Source organism: Drosophila tropicalis, unplaced genomic scaffold, assembly GCF_018151085.1.
Source record: "Drosophila tropicalis isolate 14030-0801.00 unplaced genomic scaffold, ASM1815108v1 contig_1187, whole genome shotgun sequence".
Classification (NCBI taxonomy): Eukaryota; Metazoa; Arthropoda; class Insecta; order Diptera; family Drosophilidae; genus Drosophila; species Drosophila tropicalis.
The window spans coordinates 1,883,134-1,909,981 of record NW_027172559.1 but is presented as its reverse complement, the minus strand read 5'-3'; the positions used below and the strand labels follow the sequence as shown (position 1 = coordinate 1,909,981).

The window sequence follows — 26,848 nt, the reverse complement described above, 5'->3', positions numbered from 1 at the left end:
CAAACGCTGAACATTTGAAAATCCAAGTTGTTTTAAATTTTGGAAATAAAATCGCAACGTTTTTTTGTTTTATGCAGAAAAAACAAAGTATTTAATATCGAAGTGCAAAATTCATTCATTTATGAACATTGTTTCTGATTTAACAATGAGAACAGGCCTGTTTAAACTAAATGCCATATCGTGTTATTGAATAACGCCACTGTTATACGGCAGAGTTTCTTATAGACAAAAGGAGAAATAGTATTTAAATGCATCTATAGGATTAAAAATATATATGAAACATATTTTACTCTTACAACGAATTTCGTCCCCTTTTTTATTTTTCGAACTCAAGTCACGCGCTATCGATGACGATAACAGTGCTATCGATTTGATTTCGGCAACCTGTTTATTGCCATCACTGTTGGCCCAAATCAGCTGATTACAAGATGGGAGTGTTTTCGTTCGCAGCGGGAATTTTTTTTAATTCATTTCGCAATTAATTTATCAATTTAATTATTATAAATAGTTTAGAAAGTGATTTAAGTGAAACACACAACTAGTTCGAATAACGGTCGCCACCCAGCCACGGTTAAAGTGCATAATAAACGGCAAATGAAAATTTCACCAACCACACGACCTCGGGAAAAATCGAACTTTGCGCCAGTATGTGTGTTCCGTGTGCGTGAGTGTGTGTGTGTATGAGCGAGTGTAATAATAAATTAAATTTAAAAATCAAATGTTGCAAACAAAGAAGCTGCCAGCCCAAAACAAAACCAAAAAAAATCAAAATATGCACATGTATATATGTAAATTAGAACGCAAATTGTTTACAAAAACAATTTGAATTGCAAAGAAATCGAAAGATTCTTTTAGGGAGGTAGTAGTAACAAGAAAGGCTGCCGCGCCCCACCCCTAACAAAAGCAACACCCGCCTACAAAAATGGATGTGGGCGAGACTAGCGACGATACATTCCCATTAGGATTTCCAGAGCCGGGCACCTGGAATCAATCCCACAATGTGCCGCTGGAGAATATGAAAATTGATGCGCCCATGGTAAGTTAATGGAATCGCTAAAAACGAGGATTATATACATTATGTACCTACTATATTATATGGCAATTTGATTAATACACTGTGGAATGCGTTATGAATCAGTCAGGGGACGTGCTTTATCACTTCACGGCTAATGGGCTGATTGCTGCCGTTTAATGGGAACATACTCACTTCACTTTACTCTCCACTACTGTCTCGACCATAGTTGGAGGCAGAAGGAGAAACGGGAAGAAGAGCGTACCGCTGTGTTGCTTATCAATCATTTTTATTGTGATATGGTCATTGACACACAGCGAAGAACATAGCCAAAGAGTCATAGTCGCTCGACTAGCGCTCGACGACTAAGTGGGCAGCTAATTCGAAGCCTGATAACCTTAATTTAAGTCTCGGACCTAGACTCAACTAACAAAGACGACATTTTAAAATGGATTTAACTACAATCTGAACGAATTTGCGAGTTCAAGGGGCGTATACGAATTAAAAAAATATTTTAGTATGAAGTCCCTACCAAAAAGGCAACAACTATTTGAAAAACATATATTTTGACGAATTCAGACCCTCAAAACTCAGCTCCTGGATTCGTAACCATGTTTACGCATCATACCGTTGAAAATTCATTCTGAGGATACAGTTAAAAAGGTTTAGATTATATCAATATGAATCAGCAATAATAATATATACGTATCTTTGATAAGATCAAATGCCTTTGATACTTTTGTTCTGATGAGCAATCTTTATGAGTCTTAGGAAACAGGTTTACTCGTTACTCAGATCGAAAAGTTCTATATGGGAGAAGACCTATCTTTATGACCCTCACAAACTTGTTTCAGTATTGCGCAGATTGCAATATTTCAATACTTATATTTAAGCAATATTCTTTAAGTAGTCATAGCTAGAAATATGAGCAACAAAGCTAACAATTTTTTATATTTATATGTTGCATTTTTGTAAATGGATAAATGTATTTCAAATTGGATGAAATGAATTCACCTAATTGGTTTGCAGCAAATCGATTACCTTTTTTAAGGTACACAATAACAGAACGGTTGAATTCCGAAAGGCGATCTAGTTGTTTTAATGTTGATCCAATTTTAATCGAGAATATCTCAATCGACACAAAATTTCAATTACTTTCTTTTGTTGTACCACAGAAGTGTTCATAATCAGTTCAGAAGAGCCATTTATCGGAAAAGGTAGCCTACATAAAGATTTTCCAATTAAAATATATATGATATCATGTAGAATAGTAAAAATTAATGAAATTTCAGATGATTTCAGACATCAGATGCTTAACGACAAAAAGGCATCAAGAATAACATTTTTTGTGCTTTGCTAAAATTATTTAGCTATTTTTATACCCTTGCAGAGGGTATTATAAAATTGGTCAGATGTTTGTAACGCACAGAAGGAGACGTTTCCGACCCCATAAAGTATATATATTCTTGATCAGCATGAGAAGCTAAGTCGATATAGCCATGTCCGTCTGTCCGTCGGTGCGTACGCGTTTTACTCAGCCATCTTAAGAGCTATCGGGATGAAATTTTTTTTGGGAGCTTTTTTTACCCGGGTGAGATAAAGTATGAAAATCTTTGGGATCGGACTACTATATCATATAGCTCTGGAACAAAAATTTTTGCAAAAATTGGAGTATCCCCATGAAATTTACCAATATAATAGAATTTGATATAAAATCTCAGATCCCAAAATTTGACCCTGATCGAATAAATAGAACACAAGTTACAGTCTATATAAATCGGTTCAATCGCTGCCGGCAGCTCTGCTTGCTGCCTACTACGTCACCATCTGTTAACAGAGCACATGCATACACACACAGACGCAACGCTACATAAACTGTATGTGTATGCGTGCGTTGCTTTGCTTAGGGAATGAGGGAAGAAGAAGAACAAATTGTACATAGTATGAAGAGTAAAATTGTTTTGTTTGTATATTAATGAATTGAGTTGCAGAAAAGAAATTTTGAACATGTGAAATTATTATTGTCAAGGACTGCAAGGGTATATAAACTTCGGCATAGCCGAATTTAACTTCTTTGATATTTTAAGTTAAGGTGAATTAAGTACAACTCTGCCCCTAAGGTGAGATTTAGTGAGAAGTAAGCAGCAAAATGAAGCAGCTTTTAACTACCTGCAATAATGTTAGTTTAAATTAAAATGAATAACTTAAATAAGTATGTACATTATTCTCACTGTTCGCTTTTAAGAGATTTTTTATATAATGTAAATGAAGTAAGTTGTCTCGCCGACTTCCGTATACCATGCACCAAGTTAAGAAATACTTCGAATTTCGAAGACCAAATCCATGTTTAATATCATATTCTGTCTCGCTTATTCTTAAAAACACACAAGTACTCTAGCTCCACCCTCATGACAGCATATTTTTGCATGTTTCTAGTTTGATTGCGATAGTCGAAAAATTGGGTTAGGCAATTGGTTGTTTCTTACTAAGCCAGTATACTTACATACCAAATTTAATGTCTCTGGCTATTATAGCCTTTAAAGTGGGCCTAATTATGCCAAATTTGGTAGTTCTGGCACGTATAGTTTCCACGATTTAGGTGATGATACGGACGGACGGAAATGCTTAGGGTCGGCTGTTTATGTTCATTAAGAATATAGATACATACATATATGCTTCATAGGGCGGGAAAAGCTTTCTGCTGCCTTTATAAAAACAATCCATTGGCATCAAAAGAATGTTTTTTACCTTGATTCATTTCACGGCTGTTGATTCATGCTAAAACCCATATTTTGTAAAGTTTTAAAATGTGAGTGGGAAAACAGGTTTCATCGAAAGCAAGCGACAAAGTTCTTTTACATCATAGAATCCTTTGTAATTTATTTTTAAGTATTAAAGTATATGTGTATAATCATCTGAATTTCAACTTATTTGAGGCCAGTCGTATGAGTAAAACTTTCATATATCACTCAAAAATTTCCTCAATTTTGACTTCCTAAAAGTTGCCGATTATTAGGTGGTGGTGGGTGGTGGGTGGTGGAAGGACGGTATGGACCTCTGGTGATTCCGATCCACAATTGAATGAATACCTTAACCTCTTAAAAACAGCGCGTTACTAGTGTGTGGGTGTATGTGGATGTCGATTTTGTTCGTTTAGTGGGGGGATCACAAAAATTCTCAGGACGTATTAATGTATATATAAGTTGCCGATCAAAATTAGGAAAATACATATATGGGAGGTAGGGGGACACATTATCCATCCGTCTTAAGCAGCCACCAACCCTGCATAACACTATATGGAGTATCGGTGACAATGGTCCCAATGAAACTATAATCCGGTGTCTCCTCCATTATAGTGCAGCCTGGTCTAGTCTTGCTTATATCCATGTTATGGAAAAAGCGAGTTTTCATTTCGTTTTTAGGTTTTCCTTGATGAAAATTCGGACGTCCTGTGAATGGATTTATGAAGTCTGCCCAATAGCCTTTATAGGCTATTGCCAGCGAATATTGTGTAGCCTTGAGAACAAAAGCTTTGATGGCGCTATTAATATCAGTGTCATAATATAAATTCAGTATGCAATAGTTATCCACATTAACGAATACACCATTCGAATGGGTGAACACATCCTTAATGCACGACGACAACAAACGGGGGCAGACGATTATTTGGATCTCTGGTAGCTTTTGCTTGCTTATGCTTGTTTGCTTCGAACTATTATTATTAACTTGAGCAAAGTGATCGGCAGTAGTCATCAGACCATGATAGGCTGGTCCCACGCTATGTGGCATAAAAAATAGATTTGAACTGCGATTGCACAAAATGGGTGCACAGGGGTCAGAGGAAAATTTCGGGTCCCTCAATTCCTCAACATCACATCCATCAGCATTTGCCAAGGGAACGGGAAAACTTCGACAGCTGGACAAACGATTAACCGTTAAATAGAAAGCACGCTGCTGGAAAAGGCAAGATCTCAAAAGAAGCAAACTGCACATTTTCTTTTCAAATAGAACTTTCGAAAAGTGGATCCGTATCTCTTTTATCTTTTTTATTTCTTTTGGTTTTTTTTTTTACTTTTGGTCTTTTCTGAAAACAGTAATGTCGAAAACGCGAAAACTAGCCAAGAAAACTATACAAGATATAACTAAATGAGATTTATACAAATTTTGAAATATATTAACTCTTTAACATAAAATATTTGTGTATATGATCTAAATAATAAAACAACGGCTGCCGAGATTCATAAAATAATTCACAAATTTCTAGTACACAACAGAACGTTCTATATCAGACTGAACAGTTACGGCAACTATGATTTTAATAAGTTGATTTGATCACTAACTGTAATGATTGAATTATTTACTTTTCGTCTGATAATATGTATGTCCTTGAAGGAGGGAAAATAGGAGGAAGAGGTTTTCGACTCTATTATGTCTATACTTTTTGATTAGCCAAGTTCATAAAGCTCAGTTAAGATCTTGTAATGTCTGAAGAATAATTGCGGGATTATCCTTTAAGGGGGAGTAGCAAATGCTATGGCCACAGGGATTGTATCTTTCAAACTTCATTAAAATCGTAAGAAATAAATTTTTGCCGATTTTTGTAAAAAAAAAAATTGTGATGATATTTGATGCCATAATTCGTTGATTCATAACTTTAAAAAATTAATATATGTACAAATTTCATAAAATGTCATTACCTTTGAGAACCAATTTTCATTCAGGTGCCAACTTTCTAAGTGATCTTGCATTAGACCCAAAAACTTATATTAAGTCCTCACTCCAGCTTAATCCAATACAATTTTCACATTTCCTTTTGTTAATCTGTTTCAGATATGGCTGCTTCTATCTCTATTCACCACGATTGTATGGGTCACCTATATAACATTCTATAACTCTCGGGTGATTGGCATGCTTATTACCAAAGTGGCAAATCGTTGGTTCATCAAGGGGGCCTATTTCAAAATTGGATCCGTAGCCTTGAATCCCCTTGCCGGCAAGATAATGTTTCGTGATTTTGTGTACATCACGTACGATTATACAATGCGAGTGCAAGATGGCTATTTCATATTCCGATGGTGGCGTTCCTATGTACCCAAAGATGTCTCCGAAGGTGAGTACAACAAAATTTCATTATATAAATATATATTAATGAAATTTCTATTATAGATCTCTCGCACTCGGATACACGATTATCGGTTCAGCTTAACGGCTACGAACTGCATATATATAATCGATCTGATTTATATGATAAGTTGGAGAAGACATTTGGCTTGGAGCCTTCGTTGTTGATACCCACGGATTTGTTAAGCACAGAGGAGCGTAATAAACTAAAGGAGCACAATATGAACGTGGAGAATGCACGACAGAGTCAACGTGTTAATGCTGTTAAGAATTCAGAAGCTATGCAGGCCACCACATGGAGGGATTTGATACCAGTAATCAAGATAGATATATGTTCTGGACGTTTTGTCTTTGGCAATCGTCTGACACCGACAACTTTATCCATTTCCATGGAGGAAGCTCATTGCACGTATAGCACGAAGCCGGCTGTATGTCAATTGGATAATTTCATGCATTTCGTTAAAGCCAAGGTGGAGAATGCCAAGGTTCTGTTTTGCCCCAGTCCCAAGTATACGGGCTTAATTGATGAACCGCCTAGATATATGGGAGAAGGATTTGTTGTTATGATGTCCAATCAAATGGATTTATATTTCTATATGGACGAGCCGGGATTAGTACCCGAACAGCCGGTACAAATAATGTTACCCAACGGCGATGTGGTCGAACCTTCGCCCCCGGTTTGGGGTATAAATGCAAGATGCTTGAAGGGAACCGATTTCAGTTATGGCCCTTGGGCGGATCGTCAACGTGATCATTTGTATAAGTATTTCTATCCATCCGATTGGAAAGAGGCTGAAGTGACACCTATCCCACAGCCGGGTGAATTGCGTAGCTATCAGAGTTTCGATATCACGCTGTGTGTACTTAATGAGGCCACCATCGATATACTCTTTTCCAAGGATAAGGAAACGAATGCCATGCATATAACTGTGGGTGCCGCTTCCTATGTGGAATTGACCATACCCTGGGTTACACTCTCCGATGGTTATACTTCGAAAATTCAAGGACAATTGTTTCATGTGGAGGCAACAACATCATTGCAATATCGTAGCTTGGCGGAATTTGAATCGCTGGAATATAAAGTGCGAATACATTACCCCACCAAATGGAATGCACCGCAAGATTGGAGTATCTCGTTGTCGGGTTGTAAGACAAGTGCATTCATTGTCTATAAACACAAGTGCTTCTTCCAGGATCTCATTGAAGATTGGGCGAATAAAGCTCGTCCAGATATACTCAGTTTTGTGCCCTATACATGCAATTTTAATATACGCCTTCACGAGTTTGAGATCCTTATGCTGTGCAATGAGTACAATTGGATTGACTGTAGTAGTGCCAATCAGGAGAACAATCATTTGGCCTTTTGTGGCGATGTTTTTGAGATGAGTTTCGCTTTGCCCTTCGATGATTTTCTGCCCAAGACAGTAACGTTGAAATTTTGGATACACGGCGAAGGCCTGGATCTGAGTCTATATGTGCCCGAGGTGTCGTCGGTGCGTCCCATAGTTTTAGCCATAGATGAGAATGCAAGACTGTTGACCCGCGAGGGTAAGCTCATTCGTCGTCCGGATCTATATACGAAAAAATGGCGAAAAATTTGCCAGCGTAGTGCCGGTTGGATTGATTGCTGGGCTGTGCCCATATTGGCATTGTCCATACAATATGTCTATCATCCGGTGCCGCCGTTGGGTCCTGATCCGCAAGCGGATATCACAACACCAGAAAAAGAAGAGATTCTGTTGAGTCCAATGAGAATACCGAAAGTGCGAAAATCTCCTGTGACCAGTTGGCAACAGCCACCGGAGCAATATAGTAAATTTGATCCCGGCTCATTGCCGGCGGATCATGTCACGGTGGAATTGGAAATTGGTAGTTCCGTGTTGATGGCCTATGGCAATGTCCTTCGGAATTTTATCAATCTCAAGGAGAATATTTTCGGTGAAGATCAAAGTTTCACCGATATGGAACAATCGAATGTCAATTTAAAGGATCCGGCCGGAATTGGAGTTGGTACAACAACAGCAAACACAGCAACCATTAATCCGAAAGATCATCTTATGTCCAAAGACAAGGAGATGGCAAATAAATCAATATCGGAGACACAACCGCCAGAGGAGAAGCGTAAACCATTTGATCCTCGCCTCTATCGTCCGTTGGAGGTCATGGTATCAGTCATTGTCCATGATATTCAAGCGCATGTGATGAAAAACTGCAATGAGGATGATCCGCCATGTCCAGTGGTACTTATTGAACGTTTTGGCTTCGAGATGAACAAACGGTATCATGAGACGACGCTTCAAGTGTTAGTTAGTCCCTCTTATTTGCTTACCTCGGACACGTTGCAGCGTCAGCAACGCGAACAGCATCTCAATCAGGGACATCTCCTCCTATCCGCTGTCCAAGTGCGTGGTCATGCCATGTTTAGTAACGAAGGATGTGCCCTGGATGAAGATACACTCGAATACTCGTGGCTGGTGGAAGTTCAACTGGGCAAACTAACGGGTAAACTGACTCTTCCGCAATTGGTTAATGTAGTTACTGGCCTGGAAACTTTAATCCTTCTGGCCATCGATCCCGAAAACTGCTTAAAGTCACCCAAAACAGTGCGTAATTGTCATCATGGTGTTCCCAGTAACCTCTGTCCACAGACTAAGGAGGAGAAGAAATACAAATGCCCCTCATCGGAGGATATCAAGTACAAAATGACACGAGTCTCTGTGGATGCAGTAGACGTGTATCTGATAGAAAGTGGCGCCGCCTTGCACGCCTGGATTTCACCGATACGTTTGGCCAATTGCAATCTTCATGGGCAAAGAGTGAAGTCTGGAATCTCTGGTCTGTTACCATCAATACTCTTGCGTCTCTTTATGCAACATGCCAATAGCTCCTCCTATAATACTAATACTACTGGCAGCAATCGCTCTGGCAAACTGCGTCGCGCCGATCAAGAATCACTGAAATCTCAAGATGCTGTTGGTGCCGGCAGTTCACATGGTTTTGGCCATAGTCGTAGTGGCAAACGTAGTTCCAATTCATTCTCACAACAACGTCGTGATTCTCGTGAAGAGGCCACACGACGATTACGTGATAGCTTCTCGGAATCCCATGCCCCCAAACGCACACCTGAAACGATCGATCTCAGTGAAAATTGGGTGGAAGTGGGTTGCACCTCTCTGGGACCCATATTGTTAGAGGGAGCTTCAGCACTGCCTATACCAGATCATGAATTGCATCTGGTACAGCATAAGTAAGTTTCGCAACCATAGCTATAGCTATAGCTAAAGATTTTTGAGGGTTTCTTAACAATTTTTTTAATACTTTACTTTATTTTACTTGATTTTATTTTTTTACAACACTTTCTTCGCTTACAGCTTTCTACGTGAACACGATGCGAAATTTAAACGTTTGTGGTTTTTGTGGTCCAACAATGGTAGTGCCTTGTCATCGAGTAGCGAAATCTCTCGATGTGGTTGCATTGGTGGTTGTGCGTTCTTTGGCAGTAATCGTAATGGTCAGAAGTTCTTTAAACCGACTGCCCAAGATGTTCATGACAATTATAATATAGCTCGTTACTTGTGAGTAGCTTTTTAAAATATACTATGATCTATTGAATAAATCTTAAACTCTCTCTCTCTGCTTTGCAGCATAATCAATAATAATAAAGACTTTGGCTTCGGCGAGAGTATACTTCATCAGGGTCAATTGGTCTTCCATACACCTCCTTATAGCTTACATTGTGTGTCCTTGTACGATTCGGCCGATTTCAATGGCAAGGGCAAACTCTATAGACCTGTTCAAAGTGACTTACGTAATGGTAGCCTTAAGAAATCTGAACATTCTAACCTACAGGATGGCACCAAGTTTAAGATTGGTGGCAGTGCCGCAAATTCCATGGAGAAACCAGAACTAAATAATCGCCACAAATCACGCGAAAGTATTGGCTCACCAAATACATTGGAGAGGCGTAGCAAACGTTACCCTTGCACACGGCAAACCTCTGTGGAGGTACCCTATGCCCGCCTTCTTGATAGCCCCTCAAAGAAATTGCAAATGCAGCAACATGAGTCGGGTGAGATAGCCACAGGAGGTAGTCATCGACGTGGCTCAGACTCGCATAGATTACGTGTGTCGCCGCCTAAAACAAGTATCTCCGATTCAAGACTGACCGGTGAGGCTCCAGATGATGAGCACGAGGTAAGTTTTTATCTTAAATAATAGAATGTTTTTTTTTTAGTGATTGCCTTTTTTTAGATGCCCGATGAAATGTCACATTCGGCACCACATTCCCATCCTTTGGAGTTTGAAATTGCCGACATTGCCTTGCATAATCAAGGGCTGGGCATTGACCAATTACCACGCGAAGTGCAGCGCACTATATCGCTAACATCGGAGAATCCCAGCGAGATGTTCTTTTCTGCCGAAGAGGATATATCGAATGTAATGTCTCAAAGAGGATCCATGAAACAGCGTAATAGTGCTAACAGCGGCTCTGTTGTCTTATCTGGCAAAAAACGTTTTTCCTCTGATTTGAGGTAGTGTATCAAATGATAATAAGATTCAAATATATATTAATTGTTTCCTCTTCCAGCATTGGTGCCCAAAATGAGAATGGAAGTCATACATTGCCCACTTATCGCAGTGATCTAGAGATTCATGCCCCAGAAAGCAATAACAAGACATTGCCAAAGAGACCACAAAGCTCACAAGAACTGGTAAAATTTGCATTAATCCGTTTATTATTTAGTTAACAATATATTTAAACACTTTAAGTCTCAGCTTTTGCTGCTTTGAAGCGATAATTTATGTTTCATTTTACGCCCATAAAAATCACAAACTCAAGGCGGCAAAACAAAATCTATTAGTTAAAAAAAAAACACAGACAGAAGAAATTTTGAATCAGTGCATGCTTTGTCCTCTTTAAGCTCTAAGTCTCTTAAATTTATTTCAATAACTCTCAAACTCTATAACTGTAAACCACACCTAAATTCTATTCCTCTCCTCAAAACTCATCCAAACGAAACAAATATAAATCGAAAATATTAAAAATAATCCAAAACAATAATTAAAAATACAAAAAAAAAAATTTTAAAAAATAAAAAAACTCATCCAGAATGAAGACGCGAGACGTATACATGGTCTTGCTACACCAATAAGAAAATTAACAAATATTTCATCACGACCTGAGTATCGACATTTTGTTCATGATGTGAGTAGTTACCAGTACCAAGAAAAAAACAAAAAAAAAAAAAAAAAAAAAAAAATCACAAACAAAAACCTCTTTCTTAACTAGTAGAAAAAAACTAAAACCAAAACTAAAATCGTTCTTAAATCTTTTTATATATTTCTTTTGAATCATTTCTCTACTTATCTGTCAAAAAGATAATTGGTTATACTTTTAAATTACGTGATTTCTAAATTAAATAACAAAATATATTATTTTCTTGTCTATTATACTTTTTTTGCATTAAAAATATCGACAAGATCGATTGTTTTAACTATTAGGCCATGATTATCTATATCCCTATTTGTAGGTTTTTCTAAACAATTATTATGCATGTGAGAAACTAAAGTTAAGCATGCGTTCTCTTTGAAGTTAGCCTTTAAGTTTAAAAACTAAGTTTCTTAATTAACTAAATTAAATGCACTTTTTTACATTTTCAAAAACAATCACAACTTAGCTTGTGCCACTTAGTTGTAGAAGCTGATATAAGAGGAGAATAACAAACATTCCTGAACTTTTTCATTTGGTTATTAAAATGGTTTTTGATTTATTTTTTCTTAGGCGGATTCACGTGGATCCTCGTCGGGAACTCCTTCACTATCTTCAAACTCTTTTATATCGGCCATGTCTTCGCAAGAGGATGTTGCTTTGATCAATCTCCATCAACAGATTAATCGACCGATTATCGATTCACCACTCCTCATGGCCAGCTATCTAAATCATTTGTCGCAGGTGAAATGTTTTAATTGGTGCGGCTGCTCGTTTCCCTTGGGACCGGATGTTTTTTCTACGCCCCTTTTTCACGAGAACGAGGATGGTGGCCTGACATATATCGGTAGCAAAATGTTGCCACATTTTGATTTGTATTCATGTTGGCGTGAAATTAAAGTAGTTCCTCGCTACGAGAATGCCACTGGCAGCAATAGTTCGGCCACATTTATGGGTGGTCCGAAATCACATCCCTGGGATCCGAGTGTTTTACTTAAAGAAGAAGAAACGGACAAGACGACAAATGGTTTTGATGATGGTGAATTTATGAGTCTACAGGCTGAAGGTGGAGCTGCCTGTACATCGGTGGTGGCCCGGCTAAAGGGTCAACTAAACGTGTTCCTAACCCCGCTGCTATTAGAGGGTTTGCAACGGTGAGTTAATCTTTTATTTGATATATTTGATCATATTAAAATATATAAATACGCATTATATATGATAAGAAAAAGACAAAAGAACGCAATAAATAAGTCAACTGCGTTTCACGCGTAAATGCGGTCGCCATTCTTCCCTCAAGGCTATATTAACATTACTTTGACTGCCCTGATCACGTGGAAATGAGTCCATTAGCTTTTTAAAATAACTTTCACCGTCATTCTAGCAATAAGAAAAGGATGTAGGTTTCCGAATTCCCTTGGCTTAGATCTTTCTTACCTCAGGTGCATCGTCTAGTTGTTTATTTTCGCGCTTGTTGCGTTTGATTTGTGACTGAAAGTATAATTGTTCTTTCTCATCTGTGCTGTCAACTTCGTATTTTTGGCATTGTTTCTGATCCTCTGCATGCAATTGTTGATCTGAGGACTCATTGTCGCTTTGAAAGTAGTCACCATTTTGGCTTTGGATTAGATAACGTGGCGGATCGCGAGCATTTTGGGCAATAAAACTGTAAAAATTATAACGCAACGTGGAATTGATGTTGATAATTTTTGGTTTGTGTGTGGTTCTTTGAATGATTTGTTAATTGGGTTCTATAATTGGGGTGCAAACCTTTCACCATCAATTATTTCTTGTTCTGTATCAGCTACTTGTTCTTTCTCTTTGCCATCGTTGTCCCCTTCCTGTTGAGGCTGCTCATCCGATGGCATATCATCTTCATCCTGTTTCTCTTGTTTAGTGGGACTCTTTTCAGATTCCTCTTTGGCACCTTTTCGTTCACGTTCAAGAGGATCATCATCGTTGGTCTGTTTAATTGATGGCTGCTCTTCTTCGGGCTCTGAATTGGATGGACTCCATGTTTGTCTCATTTTCGGGGCTACTTTGTAGTCATTCGAGTCCCAATTGGCATCCATATTCTTAGATTTATCGAGATCCATCTTTTCTTCATCCCAGTCATCTAGTTCCTTCTTGGGTTTCAGAGGATCGAGTGGTTGATCCAAGCCCTTCAATTCAGTATCTTCCAAATCATAGTCCAGAGGGAGGTCAGAGTCAGAGTTGGGTACGTCATCTATATTGTAGTCCTGCAAATTGGTCTTCTGTTGCTTGAGCCTGTCCAAATTTCTTTGCAGGCATTCGGCATCATTTACATCACAGACATTGTCACATTTTGGTTTGGTTTTTTTACATTTCTTTAACTTGGCTTTTTCTGCACAACTCGACATGTTGAAATCATCATCAAGGAATCCTCCCATTTTACGCTTTGATCCCAAATCCATGCTTTTAGTGGTGCACTTTTCTGTTGAGGGACACGTTGTCTTAGATGTTGTGGTTGGAGTAGTTGTCGAACAGGTTGTTGTACATTTCTTGGTAGATTTAGGTTCTTCTGTGCATTTAGAAGCCTCCTTTTCCTTATACTCGTCCTCTTCCTCGCGACAATTGTTACCCAGATATTCGTCATCAACAGGATTCACTTCAAAATCGATATTTTCTTGTTGCGACTTAGATTCCCTGTGGTGCTTTGCTCCTGGACTTGCTTACTTTGAAAAAGTGTAAGCTATGAATGGGTTTTGCCTTCTTATTTGGCCTACATACCGTTTTTGTGTTCTGCAATTTCATTGCCATTTTCGTCTAGCAATTTGTCCAATGAATTTAAATCACCCAGGGAAAGATCATTTAAAGTAGCCTCGATTTCGGCATTACTTAAGCCACTAGTTAGATCAGGATAGTCCGCTGGATCTGAGAGTTCGGCGGGCGCTTGATCATTCTGAAATGCAGTATCAAGGGATCTTTAACCTTTTGACTATAGTTTAACTACCACTTACCACAGGATACGCCTCAAGTGAATTGGGCAAAAGGATGCAGAGCAAACTGATGCCGAGCCAAAACATTTTTAAAAAAAGGAAAACCTCAAAAGAGTTTTAGATCTAAGATGATATTGATTTGACTTGCTTTGGAATGACTTCTTTGATTAATTTTTGTTTAATTTTTCTTATAGGATGGTTGAGGCTGCTATACCAACCATACAATCGATGCACTTACTCTCAGTGGTCAACTTTATACACACATCCTGCATATCAAAAGTGAATAACGACAATATTTTAAAGCGAGATCAAAGTCTTAGCTATTGGTCTCAAGTACATTCCAATTCGAAGCGTTCGACAACGGAACGTCATCTTCAGGGACCAGGCGATTCATTCCTCAGCGATGTCTACGAGGAGAGTATATCGACCAAGACGCAGGGATTGATTGTTTTGCCCAAGGTTAGCATAACCATGTTGCAATCCTCGATTGTGGAAGAAATCATCTCGGTGGCAGCACTTGATAATGTCCAAGACCTTAGTTGTGTTTCCTTGCTAACGTTCTACATGGAGGGCATCTCTACCAAGTTTCATTTAGGCAAGACCACACGTGCCTCGATGCACAATGTGTATATCCAACAGACCGTACAATCTGGTAATAGCCACAAAAAGGGCGGAATAATGAAGGGAACACGAGCATTGTTGGCTCATTTATCGTCCCAAACGCGTCCGGATAATGTTCAGGGAGAACCCATATTGATTGAGACATCGGAGAAACAGCTGGAAGAACTAGTTATTACATTAGATATTGGTAGAGCTCACGCCCAGTTGCGTCGCCTGAAGACCGAAGGGCAATCCTGTACCCAGGATTCACCCATTATAGTCACTGCCATACCAGAGCATAAGAGCAAAGTCCTTTTCGAATGCCTTAAAATGCCCGAGAGTACGGGAATTGAAAGCATTGGCTACATTATGTTTGAATGTGGCTTGGAGGGTGTCGGCGTGAAGATTGTAAAGCGTTCACATTTCGAGAAATCGGAGAATAGCAAAGAAGAGCTGGCCGAAATGGCAGGAGCGGCTGATCTCAATGATTTAGTAGACGGCTCAGCGACGACCAACGATGGTGGAGCTACTTCCAAGGCAGAGGCTGCATGGAGAATGATTACCAAAAAGCCACCCACACCAAAAACACCCAAAGAGAAATTCCAACATGCTCTCGATAATATAATTGTTAATGATAGTTCAACCACCGCTGCCGATCAGAGAAAATCAACACCAAAGCCGCCAGATGATGATGTGGAAAAAGGTTCATCGGCATCGAACAATCCAGCAGGTGGAGGAGGTCAAAAGTCTTCACCTAGAGACAATCAGGACAATAAAGTTTTGTCCAATGTTAAGGAAACGGATAAAACTTCTTCATGTGTAATTGAATTGAAGTCAGTGTGGTTAAATTTCGCAGCACCACCCTGTGTACCTATAACCAGAAAAATTGATTTAACCCGCCTCGATTGGAATCTGCTAAGCACGGCCTCGCCAGCCATTACAGCCTGGATGAATCCCAGCAATCGTTTGGCCATCAAAATCGTGGCACTCTGCAAGGCTTTGCATACACGGCAAACGGCTGTGGCAGCTTGCCTCATGGCCGAGGCCATGGATAATGAGAAGATTCAGAGAAATCCCAAGATCAAGAAGGTTAGTTTGTTATTTGTATTTCTTTTCTTTTAATGTTTAATGGTTGTTTCTTTATCCAGAGTCGCTATGCCAACAACTACACCTTGTTATCGAAAACATTGCAAGAGGATCCCAGTTGCCAGTTGTGTTATATTATGCAGAAACTAGTATTGGATGAGGGCGTCCAACGTATTGAGCAAATCTTCAAGCAAGGGGATGTCCCGCATTTGAATACACTGCGTCAGGGCATAATTGTATTGAGTCGTCAATGGAAGAACACACTATATAATCCCATACTATTCGAACATCAGTATAAGAATAAGCTCGCACGTCCAATCAATGTGACATTCTCGTTCCCCCAAAACGAGGAGGAGTGCGAGGGTGATGAGTGCGAAGGTGATGTTGAAATGGGCGCCTATTCGGGCGTCGGCGAGAATCCGGAAGAGAGTGAGAATGCTTTATTACTTGGGCAAACACAGCATCATCGAACTCACATTGGTATTTTTTGATTAACGCTCTCTCTCTCTCTCTCTCTCTCATTATCTCTCCCCCCTAAACTTTCTCCTTTTGGTGGTTCGCCACCGTTCCAACTCCCGCCCCTTTTATCTTTGTAATAACCGAAATTGTAGTTTGTAGGAGTGTCTGCACGTTTATTTTGAGTTTTTGTGTATGTTTTTGTGTTTGTTATTATGCAAAGGAGATGCCTTTTGCTCTTGACTGTCTATCACCTAATTTCCGTTTTTACTCACTCTATATATATATTTCTTCTTCTTTATTTTCCTACTCCTCTTCTCCATATTATATATCAAATGCTTTAAATGTTCACGATTTCATATATTGTTTGATGCTTTTATGTTTGCATTATATTACAATATTTGTGTATCTATTCTATCTATCCTATTTGGCTATACTACTACTCTATCTATATGTTCAAAATTTGATTTTAGTTTAACGATCTCTTTATGGAATCTGTGGTAGAATGAGCTAAACAATTAGAGGTCTAACCTGGAAAGATGAATATACATATAAAATGTTATTTTTAGCAAAGGTCCCGTTCTTACAAAAACTTAATTGTTTCATCTTATTGTTAAACTTAAAGTTCTTAAATTAAATATTTTTCTTTCCAATTTCCAATAATTACTTAGCTCATTGTACTTGTCCCTCTAATTGTAGGTATATAACACCACAGCAAAGAATTGTTTTCCCCACAATTATTTGTCACATTATGAAGCACTTAACTGATCAATATTCTTATTTAATTTAAACTAGAACACAATCAATACGGCGGCTTATCATATAACCATGAAGCTGGACTACATGGTGGTGGCACTGCCTCGCAGCGTTCCACTTCTACATCGCCAAATATACACAATACGCGTCGTGGGTAAGTTATCAGTTTTTGTTTGTCTTTATGTGAAGCACATCTAACCACATGTGAATGTGAATATCATGAATATATGCTTGGGAATGTATTAATAGTATATTGATCTCATAATTTGTGATCTGTTATGTTTCTTTTCATGCCTCCATTATTCCATTTTATTAACTAAAAACAAATAAAAGTTTAACTAAAGTGCACAGCAAGGCCTCGAATTATTCACATGGCAATTCATCTCGTTCTAGCATACAAATGCTGCCCATTATATCGGGGCTGGTGGAGAAGCAAGCTGAATTCGGTCTGTAAAATTGAAAATTCTTGAATCTATTTTATCCATAAGAAGTTTGTAATAATATTGAACTTTTTTCACTTCTCACACACAGAATATGGAGCATTGCAAGAGGGCTCGTTGAGCTCCACCAACTCGGTAAACAAATTTTGGCTGGGAGCTGAGAATCATAAGGAGGATCTCTACTTTTGGATGGCCAAACAGCAGGATAATAAAAAGAAAGAGCATTTCACTGAAAAGGAACATCATGCACGTCCGGTGCCACCAAAATTAAATGGTCAAACGCATACGCGAAGTGGAATAATGCAGGACTCGATTAAATTGCTCGATGCCCATTTAATCTTTGAGCCATTGCTAACCTGTTTGGGTGTGATGCCACAGCAAATGATTAATAAATTCGCCAATGCTGATATATCATCGCTAGAGAACTTTGGCACAAATCTATCACTAATTGGCACTTTTGATTCCATACGTGTTGATATTGTGGTTAGCGAAGCAGGCGATAAGAAGAACACCAGCCAAAAGCCCAGTAAATTAAATAAGAAAGCTAATGGCGGACGTGCCTCCATTATGATGGATACCCCACTCTTCCTATGCGAACGTGTAGGTGTGGAATTGGAGGTTCTGAAAATGTCCGACGGCATGGTGGATCAGGCTAGACAAAATGTTATCTATATGTCACGACGCCAACTCAAGAAACACACGAGCACTGTGATCAATTTTAGCCTTAATGTGCGTTTCATATCGCAACAGGTCAACATGCCGTTGCTTAGACTCTTGCATCAGATCTGTAATATGTATCAGAATGTAAAAGATGCTCAGAACGAATTTCACGAGCATCCCGAATTAAGCAAGAAGAGTCAGACCAAAGATGAATGCAGTTTGGGTGAGTTAAACTTGTATTTTCATTACTATTTTCATTTGATATGTTTATTTACATATGTTTTTACAGCATCGGAACCCACAGACATTTTGCCATTTGCTTCTGTTTCGGAACGTTTTGGCCATGGTGAAAGCTATTCCGATGAGCGTTATGATAAATTTAATGAAACAATGCCCACTATGACAACCGCAGCAGGGCGAATGCGTCCCGGTGGCATGGCTCCAATTATTCAGTTGACTCCCTCGCCCAATGCCAAAAATCGGCCACAAAGCTTTGCTCAAAAGCTACGTTCTACCGGAAAATCGGTAAAGGGAAAATTGGGTTACACCAATCTCAACGAATCGAGTTCATCGCCGCTAAGAGATAGTCCAACCATGTCCCTGCATGAAGCAAATATTCTAAAGATGTCCACCGAATCGAGAGCTTCCCTAAATGGTGGTTGTGCCACCAGTGTTAGTGGCGATTATCAAAACACTTTGACCAAAGCGGGCTTGTCGTCATTGGCCCCCATGTTGGAGACCCCGAATTGTTGGAAAACCATTTACCATCTATTGGAATTATACGGCACTATGCCGGAGACCAAGACAGTGGTTCAACGTAGTTCACTGAATGAGCATAAGAAGGCGACGTTCAATAACGATGAAGATGATTTGACTATTGCTCCAACGCCATTGCCACAACATCGCGAAATGATGCTAGTCGATGGCATTACCCAGGAGCGAACACGTCTAATTGTTTTTGGTGTAGCTAAAATTCATAAGACAAGATTGCTAGCCACACTTTCTGGACTAAAATTGGAATCGGAGATCACAACGTTGAACAGTACGGCCACGTGGCGTAAGAAGGCTCGTCCAGTATCTCTGGAATGTTCGCTAACTGGTCAGGTGGGTCGTGCCATGATTGTGCTTCTCGAAGGAGTTGCTCCGAGTCAACAGTGAGTATTAAGAAAAAGAGTATTCCAACCCATTTAAACCTAATGCATGTGTGTCTTTATTTTTAGAACCGTTGTTAAGGTAACAGTGGGAAAGAGTCAGACCCTTTATTCTAGTCTCTCCAAAAGGGGCAAGGATAAAAATAGTGGTCTACTGTCCATCGGTGCAGTTAATATTGATATACCACAACATCCTGTGGCTCTGCATGGTATGATGACACGTAGTTCGAAACAATTGTCATCCACATTGCAGGAGTTGCGGGTCAAACGAAATTCGGGACGTTCTACTTTGCGTTCACATACAGCGGAAGAGCCAGAGTCGCCATTTCATGCCCGCAACTCTGGAGGCACTAGCAGTGGCGGCGGTGGTGGAGGAGGTGCAGGTGCTGGCACGGGCCCTAGTGATATGCGTGAACGTACTGTCTCTGGCGGTGCAGGTGGTGGTGGTGGTGCATCTGCTGGAAGTGCAGCTGGCGCTGGAAATCAACATCACCAATCGCAATATGCAGCAGCGGCTCGACGAGCTGCTCACATGGCCCAATCGAAATCGGCCACAGCGAATCAACAAAATGGACTGCTTCAACCTCTGGTCATGCAGTTTAATGTTCTCCTCCAAAGTTTGTCCATCAATGCGGCATTATTGCCCTCACTACAGGCTCAATATCGCATGAATCATGTGAGTTCGATGGGTGTAACGGGGCAAAGAGCCAAATTTGTTATTGATTTGCCAACACATACGTTGAGTTTCAATACGAAAATCCAAAATGAAATGAATTTGCCATCGGAGGCATGCATTGGACTGCCACCAGTTCATGTGCTAGCTGAATATATACCCGATCATCGACAAGAACATGGTACCGAAACCATTGAGGGCATTGTCCTGCGTCAAGGTGGTTATGTGAATGCCAGTGCCGAGATTGGAGAATTTGAGAGATGTCTGACCACAGATTTGCTTAATCATTTGGTATTCGTCCAGAAGGTTTTTATGCGTGAGATAAATGAAGTGCTGCAAAAGGTATATGGAGGCGAGAAACCTGTGCCATTATGGATCGAAGATAGTGGTGATGCATCCAGTGTTCAAGAATCTTCATTGAAACGTATACTCTTCTCGATTAACATATCAATGAAACGCATTCAACTGACTGCCACAACACCATGCTCCTCGGCGGTGCGATTTGAAACAGGCACGTTGGAATTACAGCTATCGAATCGTGTAAAGAATCTTGGTGATCTCAATAATCGCAAGCTATTCTTTAAGGCCCACATCGATTTCAATCTTTCCTTGGGCCAGATTATAAGAAATGTTATATTCGATGAAGCAGAACCGGAATTTCAGCAATATGCCTTCTTCCATACGACCATCGGCTTGCGTAATGCCTTCCAGGATGAGCTGCTCAACGAGGACAAGGAGCTAATCCTGTTGACATTGAAGCGGCCCCTGGTCTACATTCAGCCGATAGCAGTGGATAAGGCCATATTGGTGTGGTTGAACTACAAGAATGCCTATGAATATTGGGCCGAGAAGCGTGCAAATCTCTGCTATGAGCATAGTCAGCATACGACCCAACAGGTTTTCGATCGTGTGGCATTTGGCCAAATAGCCAGCTCGAATCTTTCAACATTGTTCCTTCAATTGACGGTAGAGGATATGGGCATTTGTTTGCCACTAAAACAAGTGAATACCGTGGTAAATATTTGACAAAGCCCTGACCGATAATTGCACTATTTAATTGTTCTTCTCTTGCAGCCCTTTGGACCTCGCTCGTATCAGGACTTTGATGCCAAAGGAGCTGTTGTTATAACCCTGGAAAATACCATAATATCAGCCTGCAATTCGGGCGCTTTGGTTTCCAAGGGTAAATTCCAAGGTTTGTGTCTACGCTTTGCTGATGATTTCGAGACCAATTTGGATGATTGGAAGCCCACGAGTGGGGAACCGATTATGAATGTCTGCGTTGTCTCTGAAGGTACATTTGAGGTTTGCTCACGCACTACCGCCGCCAAGAAGGGAGAGAATGCCAAATGGCTGTTAAATGTTAAATGGCAAATGGAGGGTGTGGATATACACTTGGATGTAAATATTGGCAAACAGTTGAGCTCTTTGGGTCATACACTCACCATGCTGACGGGTTTCGAAGAGGATGAGACCCAAATGGAGTCACCCGACAGTGATGAGGGCGATCAAAGTTGTCGCGATACATATGTGCGACGGCGCGGTGACTTTGATAATTTGCCTGCTTTTGTTTTCGATCCCACAATCGATTCGAAGAAGCGTTCGTTTATGATGGAAAAGGAAATGGCAGAACAATTGAAGATTATCAATGATCTAAGAACTCTGGGCGCCTCCCATAATACTGTGGCCCATGAGGAGAGACGTCTGCAAGAGCTGCAGGCCATATGCTATAAATATTTCCGACGCGATATGATCCAAAAGTGGAAGCGACCATCGTTGAGGCGTTCCCTGAAGAACTATAATCGTTCGCATTCATATATGGGAGCAGGAAGTGTAGGAGTTGCGGTGCCAGCTCTAATAGACAATGTTAGTCACAGTTATGCTGGCAGACGCCTCGATACAATTGCCTCAAATGATGAGATTTCTAGTCTTCAGAGTACGCCCGCGTCTTGTCATTCGCGTAGTGCTTCGTTTAAGGTTCCTGGAGGAGGTGCGGCAACAGGAAGTGGTGGTGGTAGTGGTGGGATTGGCGCATTGGGTAGGGTGACATTCACAGAGGCCATGCGACAAACTTCTTTACCCAATGCCGATACAGACACTGAGACTCAGGATAATGAGCTAGACTGGACGCCCAGTGAAATGGATGTAGATGGAACATCCGTGGAGATGCGTCGCAAGCATGGACATGCTCAAAAGCAGGCTGAACCAAATATAGACTTTGAATTGGATGTAAAAGTCCTAGTCAACTCAGGCAAATGTGTCTTGCATACGAAGGAAACTGGCGAAGGCTTTGCAACTGGAGCAGCAGGCTCTAGCGGAGCAACAACAACTGCAGCGGCTTCCAGTGTCAAATCACATAAGCGAGAGCGTAGTATAGGCAATGATTGGGGCAGTCCAACACCGTCGAGGCGGCAAAGAGATAAAAGCAAATTACGCTATAATGCCAATGCCCTGCTGGCTGATCTTACCATCTTTCATATTCCTGGCTTGGATGTGAAACTGCACTATCAATCTAAAACTCTATTGGAACAGTCGGCAGGATCATCAGGTTTGAATGCCGAACAAATGGGTTCTGCTCGCCGTCTGGGCACTAAGCGGGCGACTCTGTCTGCCTGGATGACATTGCAGAGTATACCAGAGGAGACCATTATATCACCGCATATACTTGAGTTCTTGGAACAGACCCTTGAACCGATACCCACTCGCCAACAGAATAGTCAACCACCAACACCATCACACAATCCGGCTGTTAATCTCGATATTTTGCCAGCCAATTATGTGACATATACCTCGTTCCCGGTGGATGTTATTGTCTATTTTCATATGCAGCCTTCGACATTCCGATTTAGCTGTCTTCCAGTTTCTCGTGTGGAATGCATGCTTCAGTTGCCTAGCCTGGATATCGTTTTTAGTTCGAAGAAGAGTGAGGAGGAAAATCATCATCATCAACAGAATACGCAATCCCATACCCAAGGTGGGCATACTGAACAAATGCCAACTGGCGGCTTAAGTGTTACCGGTTGCCTGGCTGACTTCAATGTGTTCATTTTCCATCCTTATGGTGGCAAGAAAACATCCAAAGAAACACAGTTTTCACCTTTAAGCGATAGTGAACGCAAGGATTCACTTAGCATCAATGTGGAGTTTGTTAAATTCCATATAACAAGATGCCGCAAGGTCTATGTCGAGCCATTGCCCAGCTCTAAACGTGGTTTGGATCAAAGTCGTGCTGTCATAAGATTCTCAACGATTGTGGATATTGGAAGTGCTAGCTTTAAATATGATATGAGAAGATTAACCGAGATTTTGGCTTTCCCCAAGGCCTGGTATAGACGTCGTATAGTGCGTAGACTTTTCCTCGGTGATCTCAGTGTTCATCAGCAGCAGCAGCAACAACAACAACAACAACAACAACAGCAGCAACAACAACAACAACATCAACAGGCAGAATCACCCACAGGTTATAATCCATCAACACCAATAGAAGATCCCAGTCGAACCAAAGAGAAAATGCGTCTCGATTTCGAGTCGCAATCAACACAACAGCAACTGGGACACTTTAGAGCAGTACGCAAGTTAAAGAACATAGGGAAATCTTCTAGTGCTGAATCATCTGGAACTCCTCCATCGGAGAAGAACCACATAACCGCTTGGGAGACTTTAGTCTTATTTGCTGTGAATTTTACCAAACTAAATGTTCAAATGAACATCGGCAATGTCTGTGGCAATGTTGTATGGCTAACAAAGGATTTCCAATCGGATGGACGACTCTCTATTGGGAGCACTGGCTATAAGAATATGTACGCTGGCATTTATCTGGGTGGATCAGCTCTAGATGCCAAGGGCGGCATTGTGGGTGGCAGTTTTGAGGTAAACAAAATCAATAAACGTTTCCACATCAAAGAGGAATCTGGCATGGAACCCTATCACACCATGGGCTTGAGTTTTATGGCCCTCGAACTGCGTCTGGATTACATGGGTACTTCGGTACTGATGACAAGAATCAGCACCTTCTCCGCAGCCATGAAAGATGAATGGCGTACATCCAATCAGACTACAGCAAAGGATCAGCCCAAAGCTGTCATCTTCATACATGGAGATCTCAGTTGGGATCAGTTGCAAATCATGATCTCCAAATCAACTACTGCTGATCTACTAAAGATGTACTTCAAGCTAGAAGAGTTCTTCACTCAACAATTCAAATCTTCAAAACGAGTCTTTTCGAGTTTAGAGCCACGTCTACAGGATCGGACGGCTAGCATAAAGCGACGGCAACAGATGAAAAAGAAACCGAATGGAGACTTGGCCATAGCTGGTGGCCATGGTGGTCCGCAGTTGGGCGAGAATACTGATGCCCGTCATCATCGGCATTGGCAAAAACCCTTAAATCAGGCAATTGGTCTGATAGTGCCCTCTTTGGTCACACGACTACCCCGTCATGGGAATGTCTTGGGCGGCACTGTGGAGTTACGTGGCCAAAATATCTCCCTGGCCTGCTTCCACGGCATCAATTTCAAATCAAAATCATGGGCTTTGTTTAGCTTAAAGTCGCCGTCCATTAATTTTGCCACTGAAGCCCGTCAACTGGAGGATACACATGAGGTTTTGGTTACCCAAACCCTAACTTCTTGCCTGGGCCAGACTACCGAAGTGCAACAGCAACAGAATCACTCGATGGCCATTGTGAGTCGCATCACAAGGAATATTATCTTTCCGCCACAATTCAAGACACTCAACGAATGGTTCCACTATGCCTTTGCCAACAGTGAAATTGATGGTAAGTACTCGGAACATATTAATAGATCTTACAATTAGACTGACTTCTTTCTCCTGCAGCTGTGGATCGTTTTCCCATGCTGGAATGTGAGCGTGAAATAGCCTCCAATTCGATTGAACGTACACGGGCATCAGGCGCCAGTAGTGCTGCTGCCAAGTCCCAGGAACATAATCACAATCGTGAAGTGATCTTTGCACTGCCCAGCTTGCAGTTGCATTTCAAGACTGAACACAAACAGGGACCAACCACACCAGAGCCAAACGGTAAGAACATACCATATGGGTTATTTATGTTATTTCTATACAAATTAAGAGTATGAAAGTGAGCTAAGTTTGTGATTTGCTCTAGTAGTGCTATCAAAGAAATAAAAACTCTAGTAGTGCGTTATTTTACTCTACATATTACTTAAAATATTTTGATTAAACATTTCTTATACATTAATTTTGCTATTCATTTTAGAAACCAAACCAGAGGTTTTGTGCAGCTTTATAACCGAATTCGATGACCATATTTTTGTGACAGTCGATGCAGATGCTTTCTTCTTCCTGCACGATTTGATCACATCCTATGTCAATGAAAAGGAGAAGGTGGTAAGTGCATAATATATATTTTTAAGTTAGTTGCAAACTTAATCTGATTGGTTTTTTGTCTTGCTAGATTGGCGCCCAATCGGCACGAGCAGCCTCGCCAAATCTCTCACAGAAGACCAATTTGAAGCCCTATCTAACGGATGAGATACTCAAGGAGAAGAAGCCATCTTGCAGTACGAATTTGACACCCAAGCAGATGAGTGCCAGCAAAAGTAGCTTGGAACCCTTGCAGGGTAGTTATACAAATATAGCAAACTCAACGACAGCGAACACAGCAACAGCTAACACGACGACGACGACGGCAGCGGCGGCAGCTTCGTCGACGAATACGACTCCAACTACGACTACGACCACAACTTCCCCAAATAACAGCAAGGATGGAGCCCAATTGGGTCCAGACACGGCCACACCAAGCTTTGATATTGAATCATTTGTGCGTGACTGGAGACATTTTGAATGCCAAACGTGGCATTTAGAGCCCACAGTCCGTCTACTGTCGTGGGCAGGCAAATCTATTGAGCCATATGGTGTGGATTATATACTCAATAAATTGGGTTTCAGTCATGCACGCACTACCATACCAAAGTGGTTGCAACGCGGTTTCATGGATCCTCTAGACAAGGTTCAGGCTCTAATGATGCTCCAGTTGTTGCTAATGGTTCGCGAGAATAAAGTAGAACGAGAGAATAGCACAAGTAGTGGCGGAAGTAAACAACAACAAGAATCATCCCAAAATCATCGCCCATCAACGAATTAGCCATGACAACTGATTGACAATTATATATACATATATATATATATAAAAACCTATATATATTAAATACTTTTTTAGTTTAAGCTGCAAATTGTGTATAAAAAACGATTTTTGTATTATTAAGAAACAAAACTTAGGCAGCTGAATTGACAGCTTTTCCACCTTGTAAATGGTTTGCTCTCGTGTTACCCCTTACCCGTTCATCCCTCACCCCGTTTTTAATACGTATTTTTCCTTCCCATGTCTCTTTTTCTTAGTTCTAGATGTATTTACGATCAAGTGCTTCGTGTAATTTGCTCAATTTATTGCGCTTTGTAATTATTATATGTGTATGTATGTATGTTTGTTTGATTGATTAATTTTATAAAAGTATGTGCAAGGAATGAGCAAAAGCAATTGTGTTTAAATTATAAGTAGCTCTAATTGATCTTGATATATACATGTATACAAAACAAATTCTAAGCCTATCAATATAAGTAATAAAATCAACTATGAACATCTAAAAGAAAAAGTCCAAATACTCTAGGGATTTGACGATCTTTGTAAGGCAATACTCTCGTCAAGTAGGACAATGTTTATTATGTTATTATTGTTCAAGCAGGTTTT

The 26,848-nt window shown here is 40.4% G+C and overlaps 2 protein-coding genes across 4 annotated transcripts; one reads left to right on the top strand and one right to left on the bottom strand.

Moving 5' to 3' along the window:
* Window positions 1–413: 413 nt before the first annotated feature.
* tweek (transmembrane protein KIAA1109 homolog tweek) lies at window positions 414–26,848 on the top strand. 3 transcript variants are annotated; one of them, XM_068290537.1, is made up of 19 exons: window positions 414–1,036; window positions 5,843–6,122; window positions 6,179–9,380; window positions 9,505–9,708; window positions 9,778–10,327; window positions 10,385–10,665; window positions 10,722–10,845; window positions 11,916–12,496; window positions 14,494–15,988; window positions 16,048–16,414; window positions 17,237–17,351; window positions 17,531–17,643; window positions 17,729–18,520; window positions 18,587–19,451; window positions 19,518–21,135; window positions 21,196–24,898; window positions 24,958–25,161; window positions 25,358–25,488; window positions 25,556–26,848. In XM_068290537.1, the coding sequence occupies exons 1-19, from the start codon at window positions 923–925 to the stop codon at window positions 26,243–26,245; spliced, it is 15,429 nt and encodes a 5,142-aa protein (XP_068146638.1). In that variant the 5' UTR covers window positions 414–922; the 3' UTR covers window positions 26,246–26,848. The 3 variants fall into 3 exon arrangements, with proteins under 3 accessions (XP_068146638.1, XP_068146645.1, XP_068146630.1); XM_068290544.1 differs by having other exon boundaries at window positions 16,048–16,465; window positions 17,591–17,643; window positions 25,556–26,847; XM_068290529.1 differs by having other exon boundaries at window positions 16,048–16,465; window positions 25,556–26,847.
* LOC137577157 (high mobility group nucleosome-binding domain-containing protein 5) lies at window positions 12,515–14,437 on the bottom strand. The gene is made up of 5 exons (XM_068290555.1): window positions 14,321–14,437; window positions 14,091–14,262; window positions 13,110–14,031; window positions 12,777–13,005; window positions 12,515–12,719 (listed from the first exon to the last, which is right to left on the bottom strand). Exons 1-5 carry the CDS (start codon window positions 14,384–14,386, stop codon window positions 12,594–12,596), a joined length of 1,515 nt encoding a protein of 504 aa, XP_068146656.1. The 5' UTR covers window positions 14,387–14,437; the 3' UTR covers window positions 12,515–12,593.

What these genes read in the sequence shown, in the direction of transcription:
- tweek (XM_068290529.1), top strand. Translation starts at nt 923, where the DNA reads ATGGATGTGGGCGAGACTAGCGACGATACATTCCCATTAGGATTTCCA. An exon ending in CAAAGATGAATGCAGTTTGG is followed by an intron (nt 18,521 to 18,586) that starts GTGAGTTAAACT and finishes ATGTTTTTACAG; the next exon opens with CATCGGAACCCACAGACATT. An exon ending in GGAGTTGCTCCGAGTCAACA is followed by an intron (nt 19,452 to 19,517) that starts GTGAGTATTAAG and finishes CTTTATTTTTAG; the next exon opens with AACCGTTGTTAAGGTAACAG.
- LOC137577157 (XM_068290555.1), bottom strand. Translation starts at nt 14,386, where the DNA reads ATGTTTTGGCTCGGCATCAGTTTGCTCTGCATCCTTTTGCCCAATTCA. An exon ending in CACTTGAGGCGTATCCTGTG is followed by an intron (nt 14,263 to 14,320) that starts GTAAGTGGTAGT and finishes ACTGCATTTCAG; the next exon opens with AATGATCAAGCGCCCGCCGA. An exon ending in GAAATAATTGATGGTGAAAG is followed by an intron (nt 13,006 to 13,109) that starts GTTTGCACCCCA and finishes TAATTTTTACAG; the next exon opens with TTTTATTGCCCAAAATGCTC.